At 38.2% G+C, this 20738-nt stretch overlaps 2 protein-coding genes across 4 annotated transcripts; one reads left to right on the forward strand and one right to left on the reverse strand.

Annotated features, from left to right (window-relative positions):
* Nucleotides 1–1090: 1090 nt before the first annotated feature.
* krt15 (keratin 15) lies at nucleotides 1091–4287 on the forward strand. Of its 2 annotated transcripts, none has more exons than XM_056735547.1 (7): nucleotides 1091–1641; nucleotides 2008–2090; nucleotides 2584–2740; nucleotides 2964–3125; nucleotides 3433–3558; nucleotides 3704–3924; nucleotides 4077–4287. In XM_056735547.1, exons 1-7 carry the CDS (start codon nucleotides 1120–1122, stop codon nucleotides 4180–4182), a joined length of 1377 nt encoding a protein of 458 aa, XP_056591525.1. In that variant the 5' UTR covers nucleotides 1091–1119; the 3' UTR covers nucleotides 4183–4287. The 2 variants fall into 2 exon arrangements, with proteins under 2 accessions (XP_056591525.1, XP_056591526.1); XM_056735548.1 differs by having other exon boundaries at nucleotides 1092–1641; nucleotides 4080–4287.
* Nucleotides 4288–6142: 1855 nt separating this feature from the next.
* krt98 (keratin 98) lies at nucleotides 6143–20583 on the reverse strand. 2 transcript variants are annotated; one of them, XM_056735555.1, is made up of 9 exons: nucleotides 20382–20583; nucleotides 13342–13743; nucleotides 12949–13031; nucleotides 12404–12560; nucleotides 10428–10589; nucleotides 9889–10014; nucleotides 7233–7450; nucleotides 7070–7080; nucleotides 6143–6866 (listed from the first exon to the last, which is right to left on the reverse strand). In XM_056735555.1, exons 2-9 carry the CDS (start codon nucleotides 13654–13656, stop codon nucleotides 6769–6771), a joined length of 1170 nt encoding a protein of 389 aa, XP_056591533.1. In that variant the 5' UTR covers nucleotides 13657–13743; nucleotides 20382–20583; the 3' UTR covers nucleotides 6143–6768. The 2 variants fall into 2 exon arrangements, with proteins under 2 accessions (XP_056591533.1, XP_056591534.1); XM_056735556.1 differs by lacking the exon at nucleotides 20382–20583 and having other exon boundaries at nucleotides 13342–13854.
* Nucleotides 20584–20738: the final 155 nt, after the last annotated feature.

The raw sequence follows: 20738 nt of genomic DNA on the forward strand, positions 1-20738 counted from the left end.
TGTGTATGAATGAGCTAAATCCCTTAATTCAGTATCTCACAAAATTTGGGCAATGCGCCTAAATGTCCATCTAACTTAGTTAAGTTGCAGTTAATGATTGACCAGATGAGTACACTGGATCTGTTTTCAGTTATCTGTGGACTATTGTTTTACTCGTTGTTGCGTAATGAAAACTATGCTCTGTTACATTAACCTGTGTGTAAATCTGATGAAACTAGATTGTATCAAGGAGCATCAATCCACTTTATTTCCATGTAGGAACCTTTCAAACCCACTGGCTTCCCCATTAACTGTAGATGTGAGAAATGATTCAGTTGCGTTGGTCCAGCTTTCCATGGCAAACCTTCAGCGTTCAGCTAAAAGTATTTTTCTTACATACAAGATTAAAGTTAAATCTTTTTAAACGGCGTTTCTGAGTCACAGCTCTGAGAGTGAATGTTACGTAAGGCAGGCAACATCACGCTGGAACCTCTCCAGATATCTCTTGTGCAATTTAAGAATATGATTTGGAAAATGTTTCTCGCTTTTACTTGCTGTTTTTCACTGTGCATGTCTGAAAGACAAAGGGAGGTCTGTTCAGGGGAAGCTGGCAGCACTCCACGTCCATTTCACCGTGTGGTTTTACTTTGCTGTTTATAAATGTTGATCTCATCCAGCTCTCTGTTGTCTTGGAAACCCCCCTGGCAGGCAATGGTCAGCCTATCATCATCCATGTTGTGAGACCCATGACAGGGACCGTATGGCAGTGAGATGCCACAGCAGATGTAGTTGTGTGAATTAAGTTGAATAGCTCCACATATCAAGATCATTTCAAAACTATGTGTAAGATTTTAGTGCCAACTTAAGTAGCTCTTGCTGTTGCTCGTCTTTGCACGTATCTCCAGGCTATGGAGTCTTGGAGCTCATTCCAGCAGTGCATGTCCTCTCACCTGCCAAATCCTCTGCCAACAGGCATGTATTGGGTGGAGAGTGAAGTTTGGAGTTCATATTCTCCCCCAACTCCCACCCCTCTCTTTAAATCCACCCACCCACTCTCCCACCCCTTCCCTCACCACAGCACCATATAAATATCCATTCGTTCTCGTCTGTGCTCCACATTCTTTGTCCACCAAACCAGCAATGAGCTCCTACAGCAGTCGTACTTTCAACTCATCCGGGGGGTCCCTCCGGGGTTCTCCTCTTGGAGGGATGGCACGCACTTCTATGATGGGTGGGCTCGGTGGCGGAGGTGGCAGCCGCATTTCCTCCATGCGTGCAGGCAGTGTGTATGGAGGTGCGGGAGGGTCCGGGGTTCGAATCTCCACTGCCGGAAGCACCTTTGCGGCTGGAGGTGGTGGAGGAGGGGGCTATGGTTTTGGTGGTGGAGCTGGCTCTGGTTTTGGTGGTGGAGGTGGCTACGGTTTTGGTGGTGGATCGGGCTTTGGAGGAGGTGATGCAGACCTCAACGTGTCCCTTAATGAGAAGGGAACCATGCAGAACCTGAATGACCGTCTGGCTACCTACCTGGAAAAGGTCCGTTCTCTGGAGAAGGCCAATGGTGAGCTGGAGCTAAAAATCAGACAGTTTCTGGAGAGCAAGACCTCACCTACAGCAAGAGATTACTCTGCCTATCTAGAAACAATAAAGGAACTGCAGGATAAGGTACTGTTACACATGCAGCTCTTGCACAAGCGACACTGACTGTTTACGTAGTAGCTGCAGGATTGTTGTGAGTGCATGGGTGTGGTCGTATCATCATTGAGTTTTCTGCAGAGCTGAACAGAACTTAGGTTAAGAAGGTTTTGGAGGTCGTTTCTGCATGTAGTACACAAATGAAAAACACACAAGTAAACTATGTGCACAAATACATGTTGGCTGATGGATCAGACTATATTTGCACATATGATGCAACTTTTTTCTTGACTGTCTTTGGCAGCTTTCTGCAACGCAAGAATCTAAAATGTTGTGTGCATATAGGCAAAACAAAACGAAACAGTTTTTCAAGGCTTTCTTGTCTCATTTTGACAGATCCAAGACGCCACCCTGGTGAATGCAGGAGTTTACCTGGCTGTTGATAATGCAAAACTGGCAGCTGATGACTTCAGAACCAAGTAAAACCTAAGGGGATAGTTCACCTAAAAATAAACCTCTGTCATCACCCCCTGTCTTTCAAAACCTATATATGACTATTTTGTCTGTGAAACACAAAAGAATGTCAAGTCAATGGAGGTCGATGTTGTTTGGTTACTAACCTCCTTCAAAATATGTGGCTTTCCTGTAGCTCAGTGGTTAGAGTATGTCATGGTCATGGGTTTAATCCCAGGGATTGCTCATACTCAGAAATGAATGTATAATATAGTGCAATGTAAGTCACTTTGAATATAAAGGGTCTGCCAAATGCATCAAATGTAAATAGCTTCCTTTGTGTACTGCAAAATAAAAAAAAGTCATACAGGTTTGAAATGACATGAGGGTGAGTAAATGATGTAAGAAAAGTCATTTTTGGGTGTCCATTCCTTTACCCGAAAAGTTCTCTGCAAATGCAAGAAATGATAAACTGTCCTGTCATTGGTTAATCGGAGATTGTGTGTTTTATTCATGCAGGTATGAGAATGAGTTGGGCATGCGTCAGTCTGTGGAAGCAGACATCGCTGGTCTGAAGAGACTCCTAGATGAGCTGACATTGTCGAGGTCTGACCTGGAGATGCAGATTGAGGGCCTGAAAGAGGAACTTATCTTCCTGAAGAAGAATCATGAGGAGGTAAGCAGAAGTCAGTCATGGGAGGGTTTTTCTCTTTGCTTTATAATGCGCAGAACAAAATCTTTTGATCTCTTGACATGTTCTTTATTTCACCTTGGCCCGGATCATAAAAAGACAGTTCTTTATTTGTTGACAAGGCAATCAAATGCAACTATAAAAACTATCAAACTCAGCCGCCTGCCCCAGGGGGCATATTCATTCTTAGACTCTTTATCTCCTTTAGGAACTACTGGCTATGCGCAATCAGATGAGTGGTTCAGTGAATGTGGAGGTGGACGCGGCTCCTCAGGAAGATCTGAACCGTGTGATGACTGAGATCCGTGAGCAGTATGAAGGCGTTGCCGCCAAAAACAAGCGTGACCTGGAGGCCTGGTTCCAAACCAAGGTAGAACAAGGCAAATCGATCTGCTTTATTTCAAAACCTTCCCTTATTTGTGATTGTGAGGTGAATCTAATTTGGCATGTGGTTCATGGTAATAGCACTTGGACAAACTAATAGCAATGTGCTTCTTTTCAAATCCCATAAGAACTCTATCTGGAAAGGTTGGGATACTGGAAAGTATTTTAATATCAAAAGTATTTTTACAAACTTCACCTATAAGCCAAAACTAAAACATATTATGTAAGTCTTCATCCACTTTAGCATAGTTTTATCGTTGCGGGACTAAACCGTAAATGCTTTTTATCTGCAGTCGGAGACGCTGAATAAGGAAGTTGTAGCTAGTACAGAGTCTGTACAGACGACCAAGACGGAAATGACTGAACTCAGACGTACTCTTCAGGGCCTGGAGAACGAGTTGCAGTCTGAACTCAGCAAAGTGAGTGTGATTTCAATGTATATACATCATGCTTAGAAAAAAATCCAAGATTTGTTAATCTGGACCTCTAACGCCAAACCAGACCAGTAGATTGATTTCTTTCGATAAATGAACTGTCCATTTTCATTTACAATCCCTTCAACAGAAAGCATCTCTTGTGGCGACTCTTGCGGACACAGAAGGTCGCTACTCCATGAGGCTGGGTAGCATGCAAGCTCAAGTAACAAGTTTGGAGGAACAGGTCACTCAGCTCAGAGCTGACACGGACAGACAGTCTCAGGAGTACAAAATGCTGTTGGACATCAAAACCCGACTGGAGATGGAGATCGCAGAGTACAGAAGACTGCTGGATGGTGACACAAGCAGGTAAAGTGCAAGTGTTTGAAAAGACAGAGTGTGTGAGAACAGGTTTTGTGTGTTTGCTGCAACATGTGGGGAGAAGAAAAACTTTGGTCATTGTATACTAAACTGTAAGTTCATCCTACATATTGCATATTGACGTTTTCTCTCTTTGTCAGCAGCACAAATATCAAATCTAGCAAAACCTCCAGCAGCACTGTCATCGTGAAGACCATAATGGAGGACATTGTTGATGGTGAACTGGTTTCATCTTCCGTAAAATAAACTCCAAAGCCCATAAAACACTGTCCATCTACACCAGTCATATGACTCTTCAGGACCTCTGAGGCACATTTGTTACAAATAAAATCAATGATGGCACAAGCACGACTCCTGGTTTATCTTGTGGTTAATCCGTTTATTGTGTTAAGTCAAATGTTGCATGATCGATGCATTCCTGAAAGAATGCAATACAATATTTTAACATCAAGCATGCATTGGCTGCACTGTAAAAAATACATGTGTAGAAATCTACAATAATCCACTGTGTTCATGCACTGAAAATAACTGTATTAGGGGTCACAGTGAATTACTGTAGTTTCAATGAGAAATTACAATACTGGTCAAAATATTGTGAAAATCACATTAAAGAGGATGTAATGTACAAAGTCACAGTAATCAGTGCTGTCCTGTAGAAAGTCACAACAAACAAGTACTATGTGAAATTTACAGTAATTCCCTGTGTTCATGCACTTGAAATAACTTATTGGGGGTCATAGAGCATTAAAGTATGTTCAGCGAGAAATTACAATACTGATCAAATATTGTGAAAATCACATTAGAGGAATGTGCTAGAAAAAACGACTTTGTTAACCTAACCAACACTGGCCTGTGGTCACAACAATCACAGTACTTTGATGTCACACGCCGTCTGGGAGCAGCGCCGCTGTCGCGGTACCACGAGCCAAAACTCAATAAAACGTTCCATTGCAACATTGCAAACGCCCTGTTATTTCCTCCGTTTCGGGGTGAAAGTGACTCGTCTTTATTTTCTTTCTCGATAGCAATATGAGCTGCTTTGTAAAACATTGAAGCTGAAATCTAACCTGTATGATGATAATACATGATGACAAAAACATTAGCTCGCTAGAAACCATTTAAGTTAAAAAGCATTTTCACCCCAAAATGGCGGCCGCACTGTTTCCCAAAAACACCAGAGTTTTGCCTCTTGGTATCTTTACTCTTTAGCGCCGCAGCACCTTTTGACACGACCAAGTTTTCCGACCTGCAGCAGCCTTCATTGCAATTGGAGTGTAGCTGCACAGATTGCGTAGTAGCGGTAAATTTCTTATGTTTTCTTTGGACTAAACTTTGTCACTTAACAGTAACAAAACAGTAGTTAGTCGTTGACAGTGCAGGTGGAAGTTTTAACGTTAGGGTGTCATCGTGGTTTATACGTGTAGCGTTTCTGAGTTCAATGCAGCTTCGATTTCTACATTTTTTTGGCATATTAAAATTGATAGGAAATCTTTCAAACATCAGATTTCAGTGTGGGCATGCAGAATGTCCTGCTGCTATTCTGACAGGTTTCTTGTCAGGATTATTCCACTGTCCAGTAAGTCTAGTGCCAAGGTTCAGAGAAGCCAGAAAACTGGAAAGTCAGTACACCGAAAGAGGTCATACATGAACCCACGTGTCATTTCCTTCATCAGGGACTTCACAGAGTTTGACTGGCAAAATAACTAGATTGAGGTCAATGTTTATTTAATCTTAATATTTTTTAAATGTATATATTAAAATGTATTATTTGTTTTTCAGAAATATTCATGTGGAACAACCCGTTCAGCTGTGAATTATTATTATTTTTCTTAATTATATTTTAGCATTTTTGTTTGTTTAGGAAATGTTTTCAAATTGTGTTTTACGTTAAAATAGAGACAATGTATTTGTCAAACAGTGTGATCCACTTACTAATAAAGTGCTGGAACTCCATTGAATTTGTATCGTGTTTTCTTAATTATATTATTCTTACAGTCAGAAACTCTAAGTCTTAAAGATACCAAACCAGAATAAGTGATCTGTGAATCATTTCGGTTTCGGTTTTGGCTCTATAGGTTCACTTTTTAGCAATCATCCTAAGAAAAAGTAAGTAATCTAAAACCACATTAATAATTATATTTTTAAGTCAGTGGCTTTTTCCAAATCATCTACATTATCTGTAAAAAAACACAGTAACTAACTGACAGCCATTGACAAGGAACTTACTTTAATAAACAATCACAGTAACTAACTGGCAGCGATTGACAAGTAACGTTCTGTAATAAACAATCACAGTAACTAACTGGCAGCCATTGACAAGTAACGTTCTGTAATAAACAATCACAGTTACTTACTGGCAGCCATTGACAAGTAACTTACTGTTTTTTTAAAAACAGTGTATTACTTGTCAATGGCTGCCAGTAAATTGTGTACATAATCACTTTGTTTAAACATACATTTATGTGTACATAAACACTTTGTTTAAACATACATTTATGTGTACATAAACACTTTGTTTAAACATACATTTATGTGTACATAAACACTTTGTTTAAACATACATTTATGTGTACATAAACACTTTGTTTAAACATACATTTATGTGTACATAAACACTTTGTTTAAACATACATTTATGTGTACATAAACACTTGGTTTAAACATACAGACTGAATCACAGAGGAGAGTTGATAACTCAAAAGCTGAAAGGTACTAGATCACTGTCAGTATATTTTAACAAATTAACATTCGACATTACATTTTACAGGAACATTAAATTAAGTTCGGTCTGAGGATTTTTTTACACCTGTCTAAATAATGGTTTTGAGCATATTAGTTTGTTTTCTCATTGACATCCACCGGTTCGCTGGTCTCCACAACTATCCCATCCACAAGAGTTTCCACCATTGTGGTAGTTTTGGTGATAACATCTAAAAAGAGAGATACCATCAGGTCATTTTCTGAATCAGTACGAGTATTTAAAGCTTTTAAGATATTCGGTCATACTTTTAACTACAGGAAATCAGATCTTATGTTTAAAGTAGTTAACATGGTCCATGTCACATATTTGCTTATCTTATATTATTAAATAGTAAAACAATAAACTGCAAGGGCCAATGAAGAAGTTACTTACTGTGTTTTTCACTGTGAAAAGGGAGAGAGGCGAGGAAATATAGCGTTAGTAAAATAAATAATATTGCAGTAAAGTTCAAACATATTTAAGTTTACACATTGCAAAGTTAACATTCAAGAAATCACAGAACTGCAAAACAAAGCAAACGTATCTCAAGCATCACCTCTCCTCTCCGTTCAGCAGTCTCCTGTACTCATCAATCTCATGCACCAGCCGGGTCTTGATGTCCAGCAGCGTCTCATACTCCTGCTTGGTGTTGGCAATGTTAGCATGGAAAAGACTCAGCTGTTCCTCCAGGGTGGTGACCGTGGCCTGGAGACTTGCTAACTCTGCCCCATAACGGGCCTGTATCTCCTCCAGCGTCCCCTCATCGGCTGCTTTCTGTGGATGAGAAACGGCCACGGTTAACTTCATGACTTTATTCAGTAAAACCACATAACTCACTGGCTTCAATATTCTGTTTATATAGATGTATTATACATCATGTAAGTTTGGATAAACACCATCTACAAAAGTAATAGTGGCAAGCAATGCCATAGAAGAACCGTCTCTTTCTTTAAATGCAAATGAGCTTCTGCTTCCCCCCATATGCAAAATAGCTTTGGATGCTATCAAGACAAGCAATATGGCGGAATGCGCAATTATGTCTGTAATGACCTTTCCAACCAAAACCATACACTAACTGAAATAAAAATCCCCTTAATGCCTTGTTCATAATTACAAATGAATTATGAATTAAATGGAAAAGACAAAAACACATAGAGAACATCATATACTGACCATTTCCTGTATGAAATGTTGGCCATTGATGATTAATTATGAGCATGCATATTACTAACAGTATTGTAACCTCATTGTCTTACAAATGCAAACTCTGTTTCTATCCACTCTAAGTATTGTCGCAATTAGGACATACGAGAAAACACTGAACTCACGAGAAAGACACTGCTATAACTTTATTTCGATGTAATGACTAAGCTTTACAGGAATTATGTCGTTCACAAACCTTCTGAACCAATGGGTGCTATGTGTTTTACCAATAACGTTACGACACAACACCTGTCTTTGGACCAATGATAAGTCTCAGGATTGGCCACGAACATGTAAACAACAGCCGCTAACATGATAAACACATAATTTTGGAAAGGCAATTTAAAAACGATGTGTAATACTTCTTCCGGAGATAAATTTAGATTGCTAACAGCTGGTACTGATCCACTCTTGAGAATATTTTTTGGGGTGAAACCCATGATATACTGACCCGCATTGACTCGCCACAACCCCGGGAGCCGGGGATACATTCCGCGGAAGGCGACTGGCCGGAGCCTGGTTTTCCGATCGCTGGGCCACCGGAGCTTAGATTTTTCAACCTCACTGGCTACCGGGAGCTCTAGCTCCTGACCGAGGGGTCACATTGACTCATTTGAATGCCCTGGCAGAGATCTTTCCAACAGGTCATGGTTCGTTCATGTAAATCTTTCCAGACCGGTGAAACGGAGCGGTAAATGTTGTTTCGTCGACCTGAAAAAGTGCTTCTTTCCCAGACGCAGAGTTCTCGGCGTCCCTCCCGGGACTTTCGATCATTAATAACTCTGGCTGCCAAGGTCACAGCCAGGCGAACCCATGCTCGTCAGAAAGGTCTCCTCCCGGCCTTCTTTTATGTTCCATTTTACATCCAACAACAACACACATTTGTTGTTTCTTTGACGTTTTTTTCGCATGCTAGTGGCTATTTTGCTCTTGCCTGAAAATGGCTTACAGCGTGTCTCTGGCTGAAGGCCGAGCTACGCGCTCATAAGGCGGAGTCTTTGAGCGGTCATGGGCAGGCATAAACAATGTGACATCACATTGTTAGGGAATACCAAACGGTCTGTTTTGTGTCACTGTTATGGTTAAAAGGTGATTACAAAAAGAAGAATAGATGGATTTGTATAATTACAGGGTGTTTCTGCACACATGCTTGCGGCTCAATTTCTGGTAGCATTTCTGGGATTGCGGCCCTTTAATATCCAAAGAAGCTTTCTGATTCACAAAAGGTTTGGTGTAGTGCAACAAGGCTCTTTAGACTATGAAAATGCAAAAATAAATCTTATAAAACCTTTCACTAGGTTCATTGGTGAACCAAAAATGTAATCTAGGGCATCGCTATGTAGAATTAACTTTTTTGAACAACGTTCTACATTTGATCATTTCTCTTAAGCAACTTCTTTATCCAGAAACGTTTTTGAAAAGTATTGAAGGTCTTTGAGCCACTTGGTTTTCCTCCACTATTTGTTCAAATTCATACAAATTCTTTTACAATGTAGGTACAATGTCTACAAAGCTATTTTTTTAAATTAGTTTTAATCCAGATCAAATGGTTTTAAATCATCAATTTAGTCAAAATTGTTGACTTGGATCATAACTGAAATCATTCTCTTCTTAAACATGTTTTGTTCTGATCTCACAAGTGGCGATTGTTCTACTGTTATTTGTTACCTTAAGGGCTGAATTATATGGAACAAGGTCCAAATGACCCATGCTTTTGGGACCCTATCTTCCCCTATCTTGTTTTTGTTCCAAATGCACAAACGTAGGAAATGAAAGCACATTTCCCTGGACTGCTCCAAGTCTCTAAAGCTGGCAAAGAGCTGGTTGGTGAACTAGAGGGGGTGAGGCCACAATAACACCACACACGGGAGCTTGTGTTAAAAAACAACTCTGCCAAGACATGTACTACAACTGGGCTGGCATTTAACAAACTGTTTACTGCAATGAAACAAAAATATTCTGCAAAGAAAATCTTTGTGTGGGTGAGATTGACTGTTTGGTATATTCACCATGCTGTAACTGGACTGCAGTTCAATCTGTAGTCTCTGGAACTTGACTGTCAAGTCTTTCAGAAGTGTTCTGCTGACCTGAAGCTCTTCATTATGAGTGATCACTTCCTGGCTCACTGTGGTGATCTGCAGTTAACAAAAACAACCATTAGAGTATACTATACAGCAAAATCAGAGATGCCATATCCTCCATTTCCCCAAAAATTCTCCAGAAATTCAATAATTAAAAAATAATTATAAAAGTTTAAATCTTACAAATGTATGAGTAATAGGGCTGTCAAACGATTAATTAAGATTGGCATTCATAATTCAAGTTTGTGTTTACATAATATATGTCTGAAAACTGTGCATATTAATTTTGTATTTATTAACACAAACACATACACGTAAATGTGATTCATGTTAAATGAAACCAACTATATTTGATCATGTTAATCAGAGATCAACTCATGAGCCCATGTGATTAAACCTTTAGACTGACATAATGCAATTATAACTTATGGAAATAATTGAATTGTGCGTGTAGGATTAAGCGCTACCTTGCTCTGATACCAGGACTCCAGCTCTTCACGTTTTTTCTCAGTCACAGCCTCATAGTGTTCTCTGATCTCGGTCATCTCCTGATTCAAGTCCATAGAGGGAGCTGCATCCACACAAACGTTGACCTGACCTCTAGACTCGGCTCTATCCAGAGTCATCTCCTGTGGATGGGAAAACACGAGTCAGTGTTTTCTGGCACATAGACAGAAGCATTGTATTGTGCTACATATGTGTGATTAATCTTTGTGTTGATTGATAAAGAATATCAGATATAGGAGTGGTGGCCTGAGATTAGACTTTTAATTGCAAACGTGTCAGAACACAGGAGAAAGGGAGATTGTGAATTTTGCTTATTGTTAAAGAATTTTATCAACTGACAAACAGTTCTGGGGTTCCTGCGTTTGGCTGGTGTGTGCTTGAGTATGTGTGTCTGATTGTTTATATATGGATGACCTTTAAAGAAACCTCAGAGGCCCTGTGATATTACTGTTTAGCTGAAAATGATGTAATGGAACAGAAAATCCCCGGCAGAAGAACAAGAGGAAAAATCAGAGGAAGGAAGGAGTTTTTTGCTGGTGTGGAAACGTTATTCTGCTCTTGTCGGCTTTTGCCTTTATCTTCAGATGTTTTTCTTTCTTGCCCTTATAGACGAGAAAATATTTGAACTAAAACTGTTTTTTTGGCAATGAAGTCAGTCCATTTAAAACTTGCAAACAGACCAGTTTGGCTGGGAGATCAGTTAAAGATATAGTTCACCTTAAAATAACAATCGTTATTTGAATCGTTATTTAAAATGTCATCATTTATTGTTGTTCAAAACCTATATATGACCTTTTCTTCAGTGGAACACAAAAGAAGATATTTTGAGAAATGTCTCTGTGGTTTTGTGTTCATACAGTGGAAGTCAATGTTCTTCGTTTACCGACATCCTTCAAAATATCTTGTTTGTGTTCTGCAGAATAAAGAAAGTCATACAGGTTTGAAATGACATGAGGGTGAGTAAAAGAATGATGAATTTTCATTTTTTGGGTGAACTATCCTAAAAATGGTGTTTGCTTTGGGTGAAGCAAACACACCTATGTTGGTTTAAGATGTTTTTCCATCAGGAATATCATAACTATTTCACATCATTAATAAAACATTTTTGTCATCTGCAGAGATGCCACACTACAAGTTTAAACTTATGCCAAACTCTGCTGTCAAGTTTTAAAGTTCACAAACGTAATCTTGTAACTGGTTAGATCTTCATAGCCGTCCAGTGCTCGGTATACAGTACACCCGTGTGTGTGTGTGTGTGTGTGTGTGTGTGTGTGTGAAGCTTGGAATGTGAGGAGTGGTGGAATTTCACACTGAGAGACGATCCACATGTCCTTACTTTCCAATTAAAGGGCCCATTCTTTTGGAGGCACAATAGAAAAAAGTCTTTACTGGTCACCACACGACCAGGGCCAGTGGAATTTGTTAACAAGACTGTCGATGTTGCCATAGAGCAGCACAATGAACTTTGGTAAAGGGACATCCCCCAAGAGCAACCAAGTATAGTTAGCGTGTTCATAGTTCAGTGTGGACAAATTGCTTGTCGCTCCAACTTGTGCAAACTTGTTATTCATGTGTATAAAAGACATTCATGTGAATAAAAGACGGTGGAAAAGTATAGACGTGTTAGCAAACATCACATCACAGAGTGGACTAAAAGTGTTCAATTTGGGTTAACATGACATGTTAATGAGATCATAACATTAGATGAAGAATTTCTGCATATCCAGGTTTATAGGCAACGCACTGAATATAAATCTTGCCTGGAAATATTATTTTAATCTATTAAGAATCCACAATTTAACCAATTTATAAAAACCACTGCTGAAAGCTTTTAAAAAGAAGTGTCAGAGCAGTGGCACCAGAAGACAGGAGAGACAAAACAGGCACGCAGACTCGCTAAAAAGTGAAGATAAGAAATGTATGTCATATATCGTACCTCCACGTGGCTTTTCTTCAGTAGAATAAGCTCCTCCTTCAGACCTTCATAATTCATCTCCAAATCCGAGCGCTTCAAGGTCAAATCATCCAGAATTTTTTTCAGGATGGCAGTGTCAGCTTCAACAGTTTTACGCATGGCCAGCTCATTCTCATACCTAAGGTGAAGATAACAGACTTACAGAACTATTCTAGCCATAAATAAATCTGATTTAATTTACTGTCAGAACATTAACAGAACTAAACAAAATAAATAACACTGCTCCAGGGGTTTTTGGATATTGTAGTGCGGAAATCTTACATATCATGTCTTTAAACTCAGACATTTTTGTTTACCTTTAAATTTTATTGTTTAAAACTGCAGTTTGGACATTCTGCTATAAATCACTTATTTTCGGTTTCACAGACAAAAAATTAATTCTAACATAATTTTCAGTTTTGGCGAACCTTTTTCCTTTCAGGTAAAAAAAGTTGGTTACGTTTATCCAAATTTAAATACAAATTAAACTATAAATTAAAAACATAAATATAAATGTAGTTTCTCACTTCATTTTGAAGTCATCAGCAGCTAGCTTGGCATTGTCTATTTCCAGGAGGGTCCTTCCATTGTTTTTAGACATTAAATTAATCTGTTGGGGAAGATTTTTTTTTTTGACAAAATTCCAAAAAATAAGAAAAAAGCAGGTTAGTCAATATTTTTGTGCAACAAAGAGTTTGGTTCCTATATTCATTTTTTACATCAATTTCTGTGAAATTCTCTACAGCCAAGGAATGTAGAATAAAAGTCAAATATGTCAACATTTCTCGTGTCTCTCTGGGCCCTTATCACACTAGTGAGTGACTGACTCATCAGGAGTCTTAAAAGACTATTTTCTAATTCACTTAATGTATCACTTTTTGGAGGTCCCTGACCAACAGCCCACCCCAGACTGCACTCACCTTATCCACCAGGTCCTGAATAATGCCCTGGTAGCCAGAGTGTTCCTGCTTCACGACCGTGTGACTCTCGTTCCACTCCTTGATCTTTCTCTCCAACTCAATGTTGGACTCCTCCAGCGAGCGCACCTTTGACAGATAGCTGGCTAGACGGTTATTCAGATTCTGCATGGTGGCCTTCTCATCAGCTGACACATCAGCCAGACTGAAACCCCTTCTAGAGGCATAAAGAGGCCTCGAAGCAGAGGAGATGCGAGTTCCTTGGCCACCGGCTCCACCATAAACGCTGAGGGTTTGGGATTTTGAGTAGAGCGACATAGTGAAGTTTCAGATGATTCTATGGCAATTGAACGTGGAGCACGCAAGTAACTGTGATTCTGTCAGCTTTGAAGCACCTTTAAGTACCTGTTTGAGATGGGGGAGTGGAGAGGATGCGGGTAAAGAACCGATGGGTATGCACTCTTGCCCTCATGGACGTCTGGCGAATAAAAACCCATCCAGTGGAACCTGACCATCCACATTTTTATGTATTTTTTTGGTGTAGTTGTGACGTCTCAAGAGTTCTTCACATAACTTTTTCATTAAATCTCAAACCAAAGTGGCTATTTAAAGCGACAACATCTACGTCAACATGCTTCTTATCACAGTCCTGATGACTGCTTAAAGATTCTAATGATTATAGAAATGAAGTGTTGAAAGTCTGTGTAGTTTTTAATAAATTGGGGCAAATTTAAATGACCACTTCAAGATTCAAGGATCCTAAGGATAATATATATAAAACACTCTTATTAATGCTCACTATTAAAAAATACCTAAAATGGACATTTATGGATAGATTTCCTCAAGAAACTCCCTTGACATCATCTGCCAAATAAAGTGCCTTCAAGCCCTTCAGTCATTACTGCTTTATATTAAATTGCTACCAATTAAAACAGGGAAACAAAAGGTAATTAAAAAGACTTTTTTGGTAACACCATAGCATGGCATCATTCTTTCAGATGACAAAGTATCTGATAAATAAACTGTGACAGACTGTTCCTATGCAACACTAGTATTGGTATGTGTGCTGCAAAGTGATACCTGTATTAATAGGTTGGTGAAACTCTCATAGCTTTGACTGACCAATCAACACAAAGGTTTATCATTTTGATTCATTCTTTAACACTAATCCCCTGCTTCTTTAATATTAAAATACAATTAAGTCTAGTTGAAATCTAACTGGTGTAAACTTTTATACAGTTTTAATTTCTACATAAAAAAACCTAAGAGCAAAGCATTTAGAATGTTGCTTTACCAGATGTTCTCATCGTGATGCATCTTACATTATGAGGGCACAGGAACATTCCTATGAGTTTGCCAAAAGATAAGACCTATAGATAGATAACAAAAAAAGGTTTACACTGCATCTTCTGCAACACATTTTACGGTCATTTCTTTTGAGGCCTTTACCAGATCATATTCTTTCAGTTTATGGATTTTTACCGCATTATTTCTACTTCCACGTTTTATTTCAGCAAGTTGTATATCTGTTATACTGCTTGCAAACTATTCTGTTTTGCCAGATTATGTATTGTTTGTATGGTATGTTTTCTCCAATTTAAAAGGTTCAATTTGAACAAGGTTGCCTCAATGGTGCTTCAATGTTGTGTTTAGTTATGCTGCCCACAGGTGCTAAAAATAGGGGAATATAGGAAAAGAAGAATCAAATATTTGAGTTTTAAAAACAAACTGCACATAAGGCATTTAAGGAGAAAACATGCTTTTATACACGCATCGGGTTTGATATTGATCACAATGTATCATGATTCTACCGAATCGCGTCATGTTTCTCTTGGCCTAGTGGCGGAATCTTGACAGAGCTCCATTTTGTATGTGGAGAGAGACAATTTTGGCACTTATGGGTTGCCATACTCTCTCTCCGGTCTTATCATTATTCCTGCCCTCTTGTTTCCTTGCTGGTGCTCATTATGATTTGCCCAACACCTGTCCCCTCCTGATTTAGTTACCTTTATAATGCCTTGTGTTTTCTGTCCTGTGCTGGTTCATTGTGTGTGTCATTTGCGGCTGAGTTCCTGTTGAGTCTAGTCTAGTCTAGTCTAGTTAAGTGTACTTAGTCTTAGTCCTGTCCAGTTATTATAGTCCCATGTTTTGTTATGTTACCCCATCGTGGGTTTTTGTTTTGTCTGCCTGTTATTATTTATTAAAGTCTTGTTGACCCCCTTACTGCTGTATGCACCTGTGTCCTCTGTCTGTGTCTCACCCCCCCCCCCCACGTTCATGACACAATAATGTGAAGGCATAAAAGGAAAGGAGTGACAAGTTTATTCTTTAATATTTCTCCTCTTGTGTTTAATGGTTGGTTTCATGTTTTGAACATATAACTACAAACACGGCACATTTTTGGGTGAACAGTTCCTTTAAAGAGGTGTTGAGAAATGAAAACATGACACTGCTAGAGTTCAATCTGCTTGATCAGTGATTCATCCGTGGATTAAAGATGGGTGCAATTCAATGGGTGTGTTTCAGTCACAGTAAGCCCAAAATGTTCTTTATAAAACTACAATCAGAGAATCTATGAAGAATAAAGATCAACTGAAAAAACTTGATCCTGTAGAATAATCTCAATGAGAACTCAAAATACAAAAGGAAAAAGGATTATGAAAAGAAAACAACTCATTTACCATACATGTGGGTGTGTCTATGGGTGTGTTGTGATGTTTTATCACAGTAGAAGAGTTTTGCCACCAGGTGATGCTCTGTAACAATACTTTTGAGCCGGTTAAGGTGTGTGTGACTGGACTAGTTTGCCTTTTACTATCTATCACACTGAATATGGCTGCTGTCCTTCTAAAACCTTGTATCTTCATAATTTTGTGTATTTTATTTTTTGCCATAAATCATTATTAATCACCCTTTATGTTTGTCACTGGGTTTTATAAATATCTAACTAAAAAAGCGTATTAAAAAGTGCTTATCAACTTCGACAACACAGTATTTAATCTTAGAAAAAATGCATTGTTTTTCCATTTCCTGATAAACATATTTGGACATTAAAGGTTGTGGAAGAATAAAATCGAGTATGCAAGTATGCAATTTAAAATATTTACATATGCCCAATAAATTACATTCACCTTTAAAGGCGAAAGCTGGTGATGTAACACACAAATACACGAAGGATGGGCTCTAGATTAAGTGCACTTGTGACTTTTGTGACTGGAGTATAAACTCTATTTAAACAAAGTAACAATAATAACATAAGTCTACATGACATGGGTGGGGCATCTGAGAAATGTTTGAAGCAAAAACTCAAAGCACAAAAACATACCTAATGTAACCTGCATGTTTAATAGAAATAATACTTTAAAATGAGCTTTGCACACTTCATAGACCACTTTAGAAAAGGTAAAGAAAACTGATCCAATGCTGGTCCAGAAGAACTTTCCTGTTTCAAGTATTTTAACGACACAAAAAATAAAATCAAGACTATAAGTGCTTATGGACCAGTGTTTACATCTTGTGAAGTGGTATCTTGTCGTATCCCAGCGCTGTTTTTAACTCTGGGTTAATGGAATCCTGTTTAACACCTTTCCATTTAATTTAACACTTTTTCCTGCTTTAGTATAAAAGAAAGTATTCATTTACGATCGAAGATTGCAAGTTTGGATTACCAGAAGGTCAAAAACAACAAATGGGTGCAAACCTTAGAAAAGGGTTTTGTTGTAATTTTGTTATATTTAATTTTCTGCGAAACATGTATGTATTTTTATATCTTCTGAGGGACATTACTGAATGAAAAAAAGATGAATACACAAAACAATTTACACAAGTTGTCATTTTCAGAATATTATGCCCACCTGACTTTAAATTAATTGTGTTGCCATTCACAAGATGAATGTTAGTATCTATTGTAATAGTTGTGTATGAGTCTCTTTATTGTCCTCAATGTAAACAGATGAATCTCAAAACCATAGAGTTACTGCTGGACATGAGTCAAATATCCAGAAATACCTGGATTCTGGAGGACCTGGACCAATTTTCTGAACATGAGTGGACAGTTAAATGACCCAGGACAAACAACTATCCCTGTCTAAAGAAACAGCATGTGCTGGTCAGGTAGGTTTTGAAGCATGGTTGATGGTTTGAGCTGGTTCATGTGGATCACTTGCTGGTTTAAACTGGTCATGAGCTGTTCCTAAATTGCTCACGTGCAGCTTAAACCAGCACATGACCAGTTTAAACCAGCTACCATGCTTCAAAACCTGCATAATCAGCATATGCTGTTTTTTTCTACAGGGATGACAAAACTTAAAACGGTCATTGATTGTTCAGGTAACATCATACAGTGTTAGGAATCAGGGGGATTATTTTGCCCTGGGGCTATTTGTTATAAATTCTGTTGTTATTCTTTGGTGAGAACTTTATGTTAACATTTCTTTTGTGAAATAACTTGCTCAGAGCAGGACTAAATTTAAAACTTAATTTTCAAAATTCCCAAATTTTCATCCTTTTCCAGATTCTGCAAGGTGTGTGTAAACTTTTGGGCGGCACTGTATACGTATGATCATTATGCCACTAGGCTTTAAAAATATATTCACCCAGGGGTTAAGTGATCCTGCCACAGGAAACTCTCACAACTGTAAATCACCTCCGGTAAAATATCACTTTGTCATCCGAAAGGATATATATTTAAATTGTGTCATATGAAGCAATTCTGCTATTAGCCTGAAGCACGTGAATATCAAGTTGTTTATTACGGAAGCAGCTGCCAGCCCGAGAACAACAGCCGTCTTTATTGCATTTAAGCAATAAACCAAGCCACACCTTAGAGAACACTTTACAACAGGTGATAAGAGGGTTATTGGAGAGATGGGTTACACCGTGAGAACGGTCTGTGATGTCTGCCCACTTGACATATGATAGAAACCTTCTATAGCAGGAATCTGACATATCCTGAAGTGAACAATAGCAGAGCGATGCACAGATACACAGAGGACAGGGGGGGAACACACCTAGCATCCATGAGCAAATGTTTACACTTGTCTTGTTGCCATGACTGTGGTGCATGAATGGAATAATTATAAGCACAAGTTCCAACCACCTCTTCTGAGAACGGCATGTTAACATTCAATTCAAAACGTTTTTGTGGACGTGATGTGATTAGAAAGGATCGTGAAATATTTGAAACTATGCTGTAGGGTGGAGTGGAGTAAAATGACTTACTGGGTGATAAGTGAGCCTAAACATCTAAGAACTGTGCAGAATACATTTTATTTGTGATTAAGAGTAAGAGATTGAGGTTGTGGAGGCTCAATGGGCATGAGGTTCAAAACGGCATTGTGCAATGATCTAGAAGTAGGCAACACACACTAGTGTGAATAAGAGAGTTACGTCACTGCAGCATGTCATGTCTGTTGCAATATGCAAGTTTATATAGATCAAAATTTATATTTAACATTCATGTTGGTGACATGCAATAAAAACCTGTTGCTTTAGTAAAATGGGCATAATGAGGCAGATATGCAGAATGAGGGTGGTCCAGCTTCTACATTATGTTAATCCCCGTTAACTGACGTTAATAAATGTAAACCATTGTTGGCCTAGTTAAGGAGTGTAAGCCTAATTCTGTTTTTCAGAAAAAAACCTACACAAAACAACAAAAGAGAACTTGAACTCAGAGCTGGATAACTTTTGCATTGAATTTTGCAAGCTAATTTTATCACAGTGGCTTGATTGAGAAACTTGAAAGCAATGAAGAAAGAAATTGAGATCTTTGAAGAATTACAAAGATATAACAACAGGACTTGTGGTCCATAAACGTGTGAACCTTCAAAGCTGAGGAGACAATCGGGAGAGAAAACAAACCATAATTCTTCCCGGACTTCTTGGAAATGATACAAATTCACAGAATAATAGGCGCCATGTGTTGTTATTTTCATTTGGTGTCCAGCCTAATAATAATAATAGATCTATTTTTCGTTATTTCAAGAAATGTAAATATTTTTATGTTTCTGACAATCTGATTTAATCTGTCACTTATGATTATTAAAATGTAACTATTAAAGCTTTTTGTGGTGGACTTGTTGATTCCTTCAAGCAAGCAATGCTTAGCTGGGCCAATGCTCAAATTCCTATAATCCCATAAGTTTGGCCTGTGCGCATCATTCAAAGCCATGAGCCACAGGTATAATTTTTTAATTGCTTTGTGCAGGTTTTGAATTGCAACCTTCTGATTTCGAGCCAAAGAAACCACACTACGGCATGGCATTTAAGATGTAAGCAAAAATGAATGCAAAAAGTTGGAGACTCAAATCTTGAAGCTGTTTTTAAACCAAAAGAATGCAGATGCTCAATATTGAAATCCTTAATCAAATATTATTTCATCTATTGTTTTCATTTAAAAAAACGGTCCATCTTTGTCTGTTAACCACACAGTTTCACTTTATGAGGATGCACTTGACCAAAAACGTTAAAAGGGCCTTCAGCAATGCATGACGCTGCTGTAGCTATTGATTAAATGAACAATACAAGAAACTTGAAACTATATTCATGTTGAGCTGCAGTGTATATTGCATCACAAATATTTGCTGATATTTAAACAAATATTCGTAAAGCAAATAGTTGAACAGTCGAAATAAATTGCAGCGGTCACTGTTGTGATGGTGCACGTCCTATTAAAGACTTAAATCAGAATATCACTTTGATATTTGTATCAGAACTTTTTATCAGTATGGTTGTGAAAATCTGAATAATAATAATTTTAATAATAATATTTTTTTGTTTGCCCCCTCTTATTTTATGTATTATGTTACGTTATGTTGTACATAATATCGAAATGTATCCATTGTACTACTTTCAATCCAAATGTTTATAATGATTATAAGCAATAAAAAAACGACCCTGTACATGAAGCGGCGTACATCAGAAATGTAAGTTAGCGTTACAGTACATGCAACGAGTTTGTGGCAATGTTTTACAAGTAACGTTACTCATAAAAATTACTTGATTCCTTACATCTGATAAAGAAATGCAATAAAGCATCTTACCTTTAGAAACGACTTCTACCATTTTGCTGCAAAGTCCTTCACAATAGTCCGAACATCTGGCGCGAGCGTGTTGTTTTTTCAATCCTACATTGTTTTTCAACCCTAAATTGCCAAAGGTCAGTCCTGGCTCGTTGTTCTACTCAGATTTTTTATTTGCTATAATTTAGAAAAAGATCACTCCTCACTTGCCAATGTGACAAGCACGGTTAAAAATGTATAATCGTGATCGATAAATACAGGTTGCGATTATTATTACCAAAATAAAAGTCCCATTTATTAACGCCAGTATTTTTTGGGGGCTTTTTATTCAAATCCAATTGCAATAGCATAGTTAGCTTTGTCCTACTTTGACCTTGG

The sequence above is a fragment of the Triplophysa dalaica genome, chromosome 21 (assembly GCF_015846415.1).
Source record: "Triplophysa dalaica isolate WHDGS20190420 chromosome 21, ASM1584641v1, whole genome shotgun sequence".
Classification (NCBI taxonomy): Eukaryota; Metazoa; Chordata; class Actinopteri; order Cypriniformes; family Nemacheilidae; genus Triplophysa; species Triplophysa dalaica.

What these genes read in the sequence shown, in the direction of transcription:
- krt15 (XM_056735547.1), top strand. Translation starts at nt 1,120, where the DNA reads ATGAGCTCCTACAGCAGTCGTACTTTCAACTCATCCGGGGGGTCCCTC. An exon ending in TGAAGAAGAATCATGAGGAG is followed by an intron (nt 2,741 to 2,963) that starts GTAAGCAGAAGT and finishes TATCTCCTTTAG; the next exon opens with GAACTACTGGCTATGCGCAA. An exon ending in AGGCCTGGTTCCAAACCAAG is followed by an intron (nt 3,126 to 3,432) that starts GTAGAACAAGGC and finishes TTTTATCTGCAG; the next exon opens with TCGGAGACGCTGAATAAGGA.
- krt98 (XM_056735555.1), bottom strand. Translation starts at nt 13,656, where the DNA reads ATGTCGCTCTACTCAAAATCCCAAACCCTCAGCGTTTATGGTGGAGCC. An exon ending in GCTGATGACTTCAAAATGAA is followed by an intron (nt 12,561 to 12,948) that starts GTGAGAAACTAC and finishes TCTTCACCTTAG; the next exon opens with GTATGAGAATGAGCTGGCCA. An exon ending in AGTCCTGGTATCAGAGCAAG is followed by an intron (nt 10,015 to 10,427) that starts GTAGCGCTTAAT and finishes TGTTAACTGCAG; the next exon opens with ATCACCACAGTGAGCCAGGA.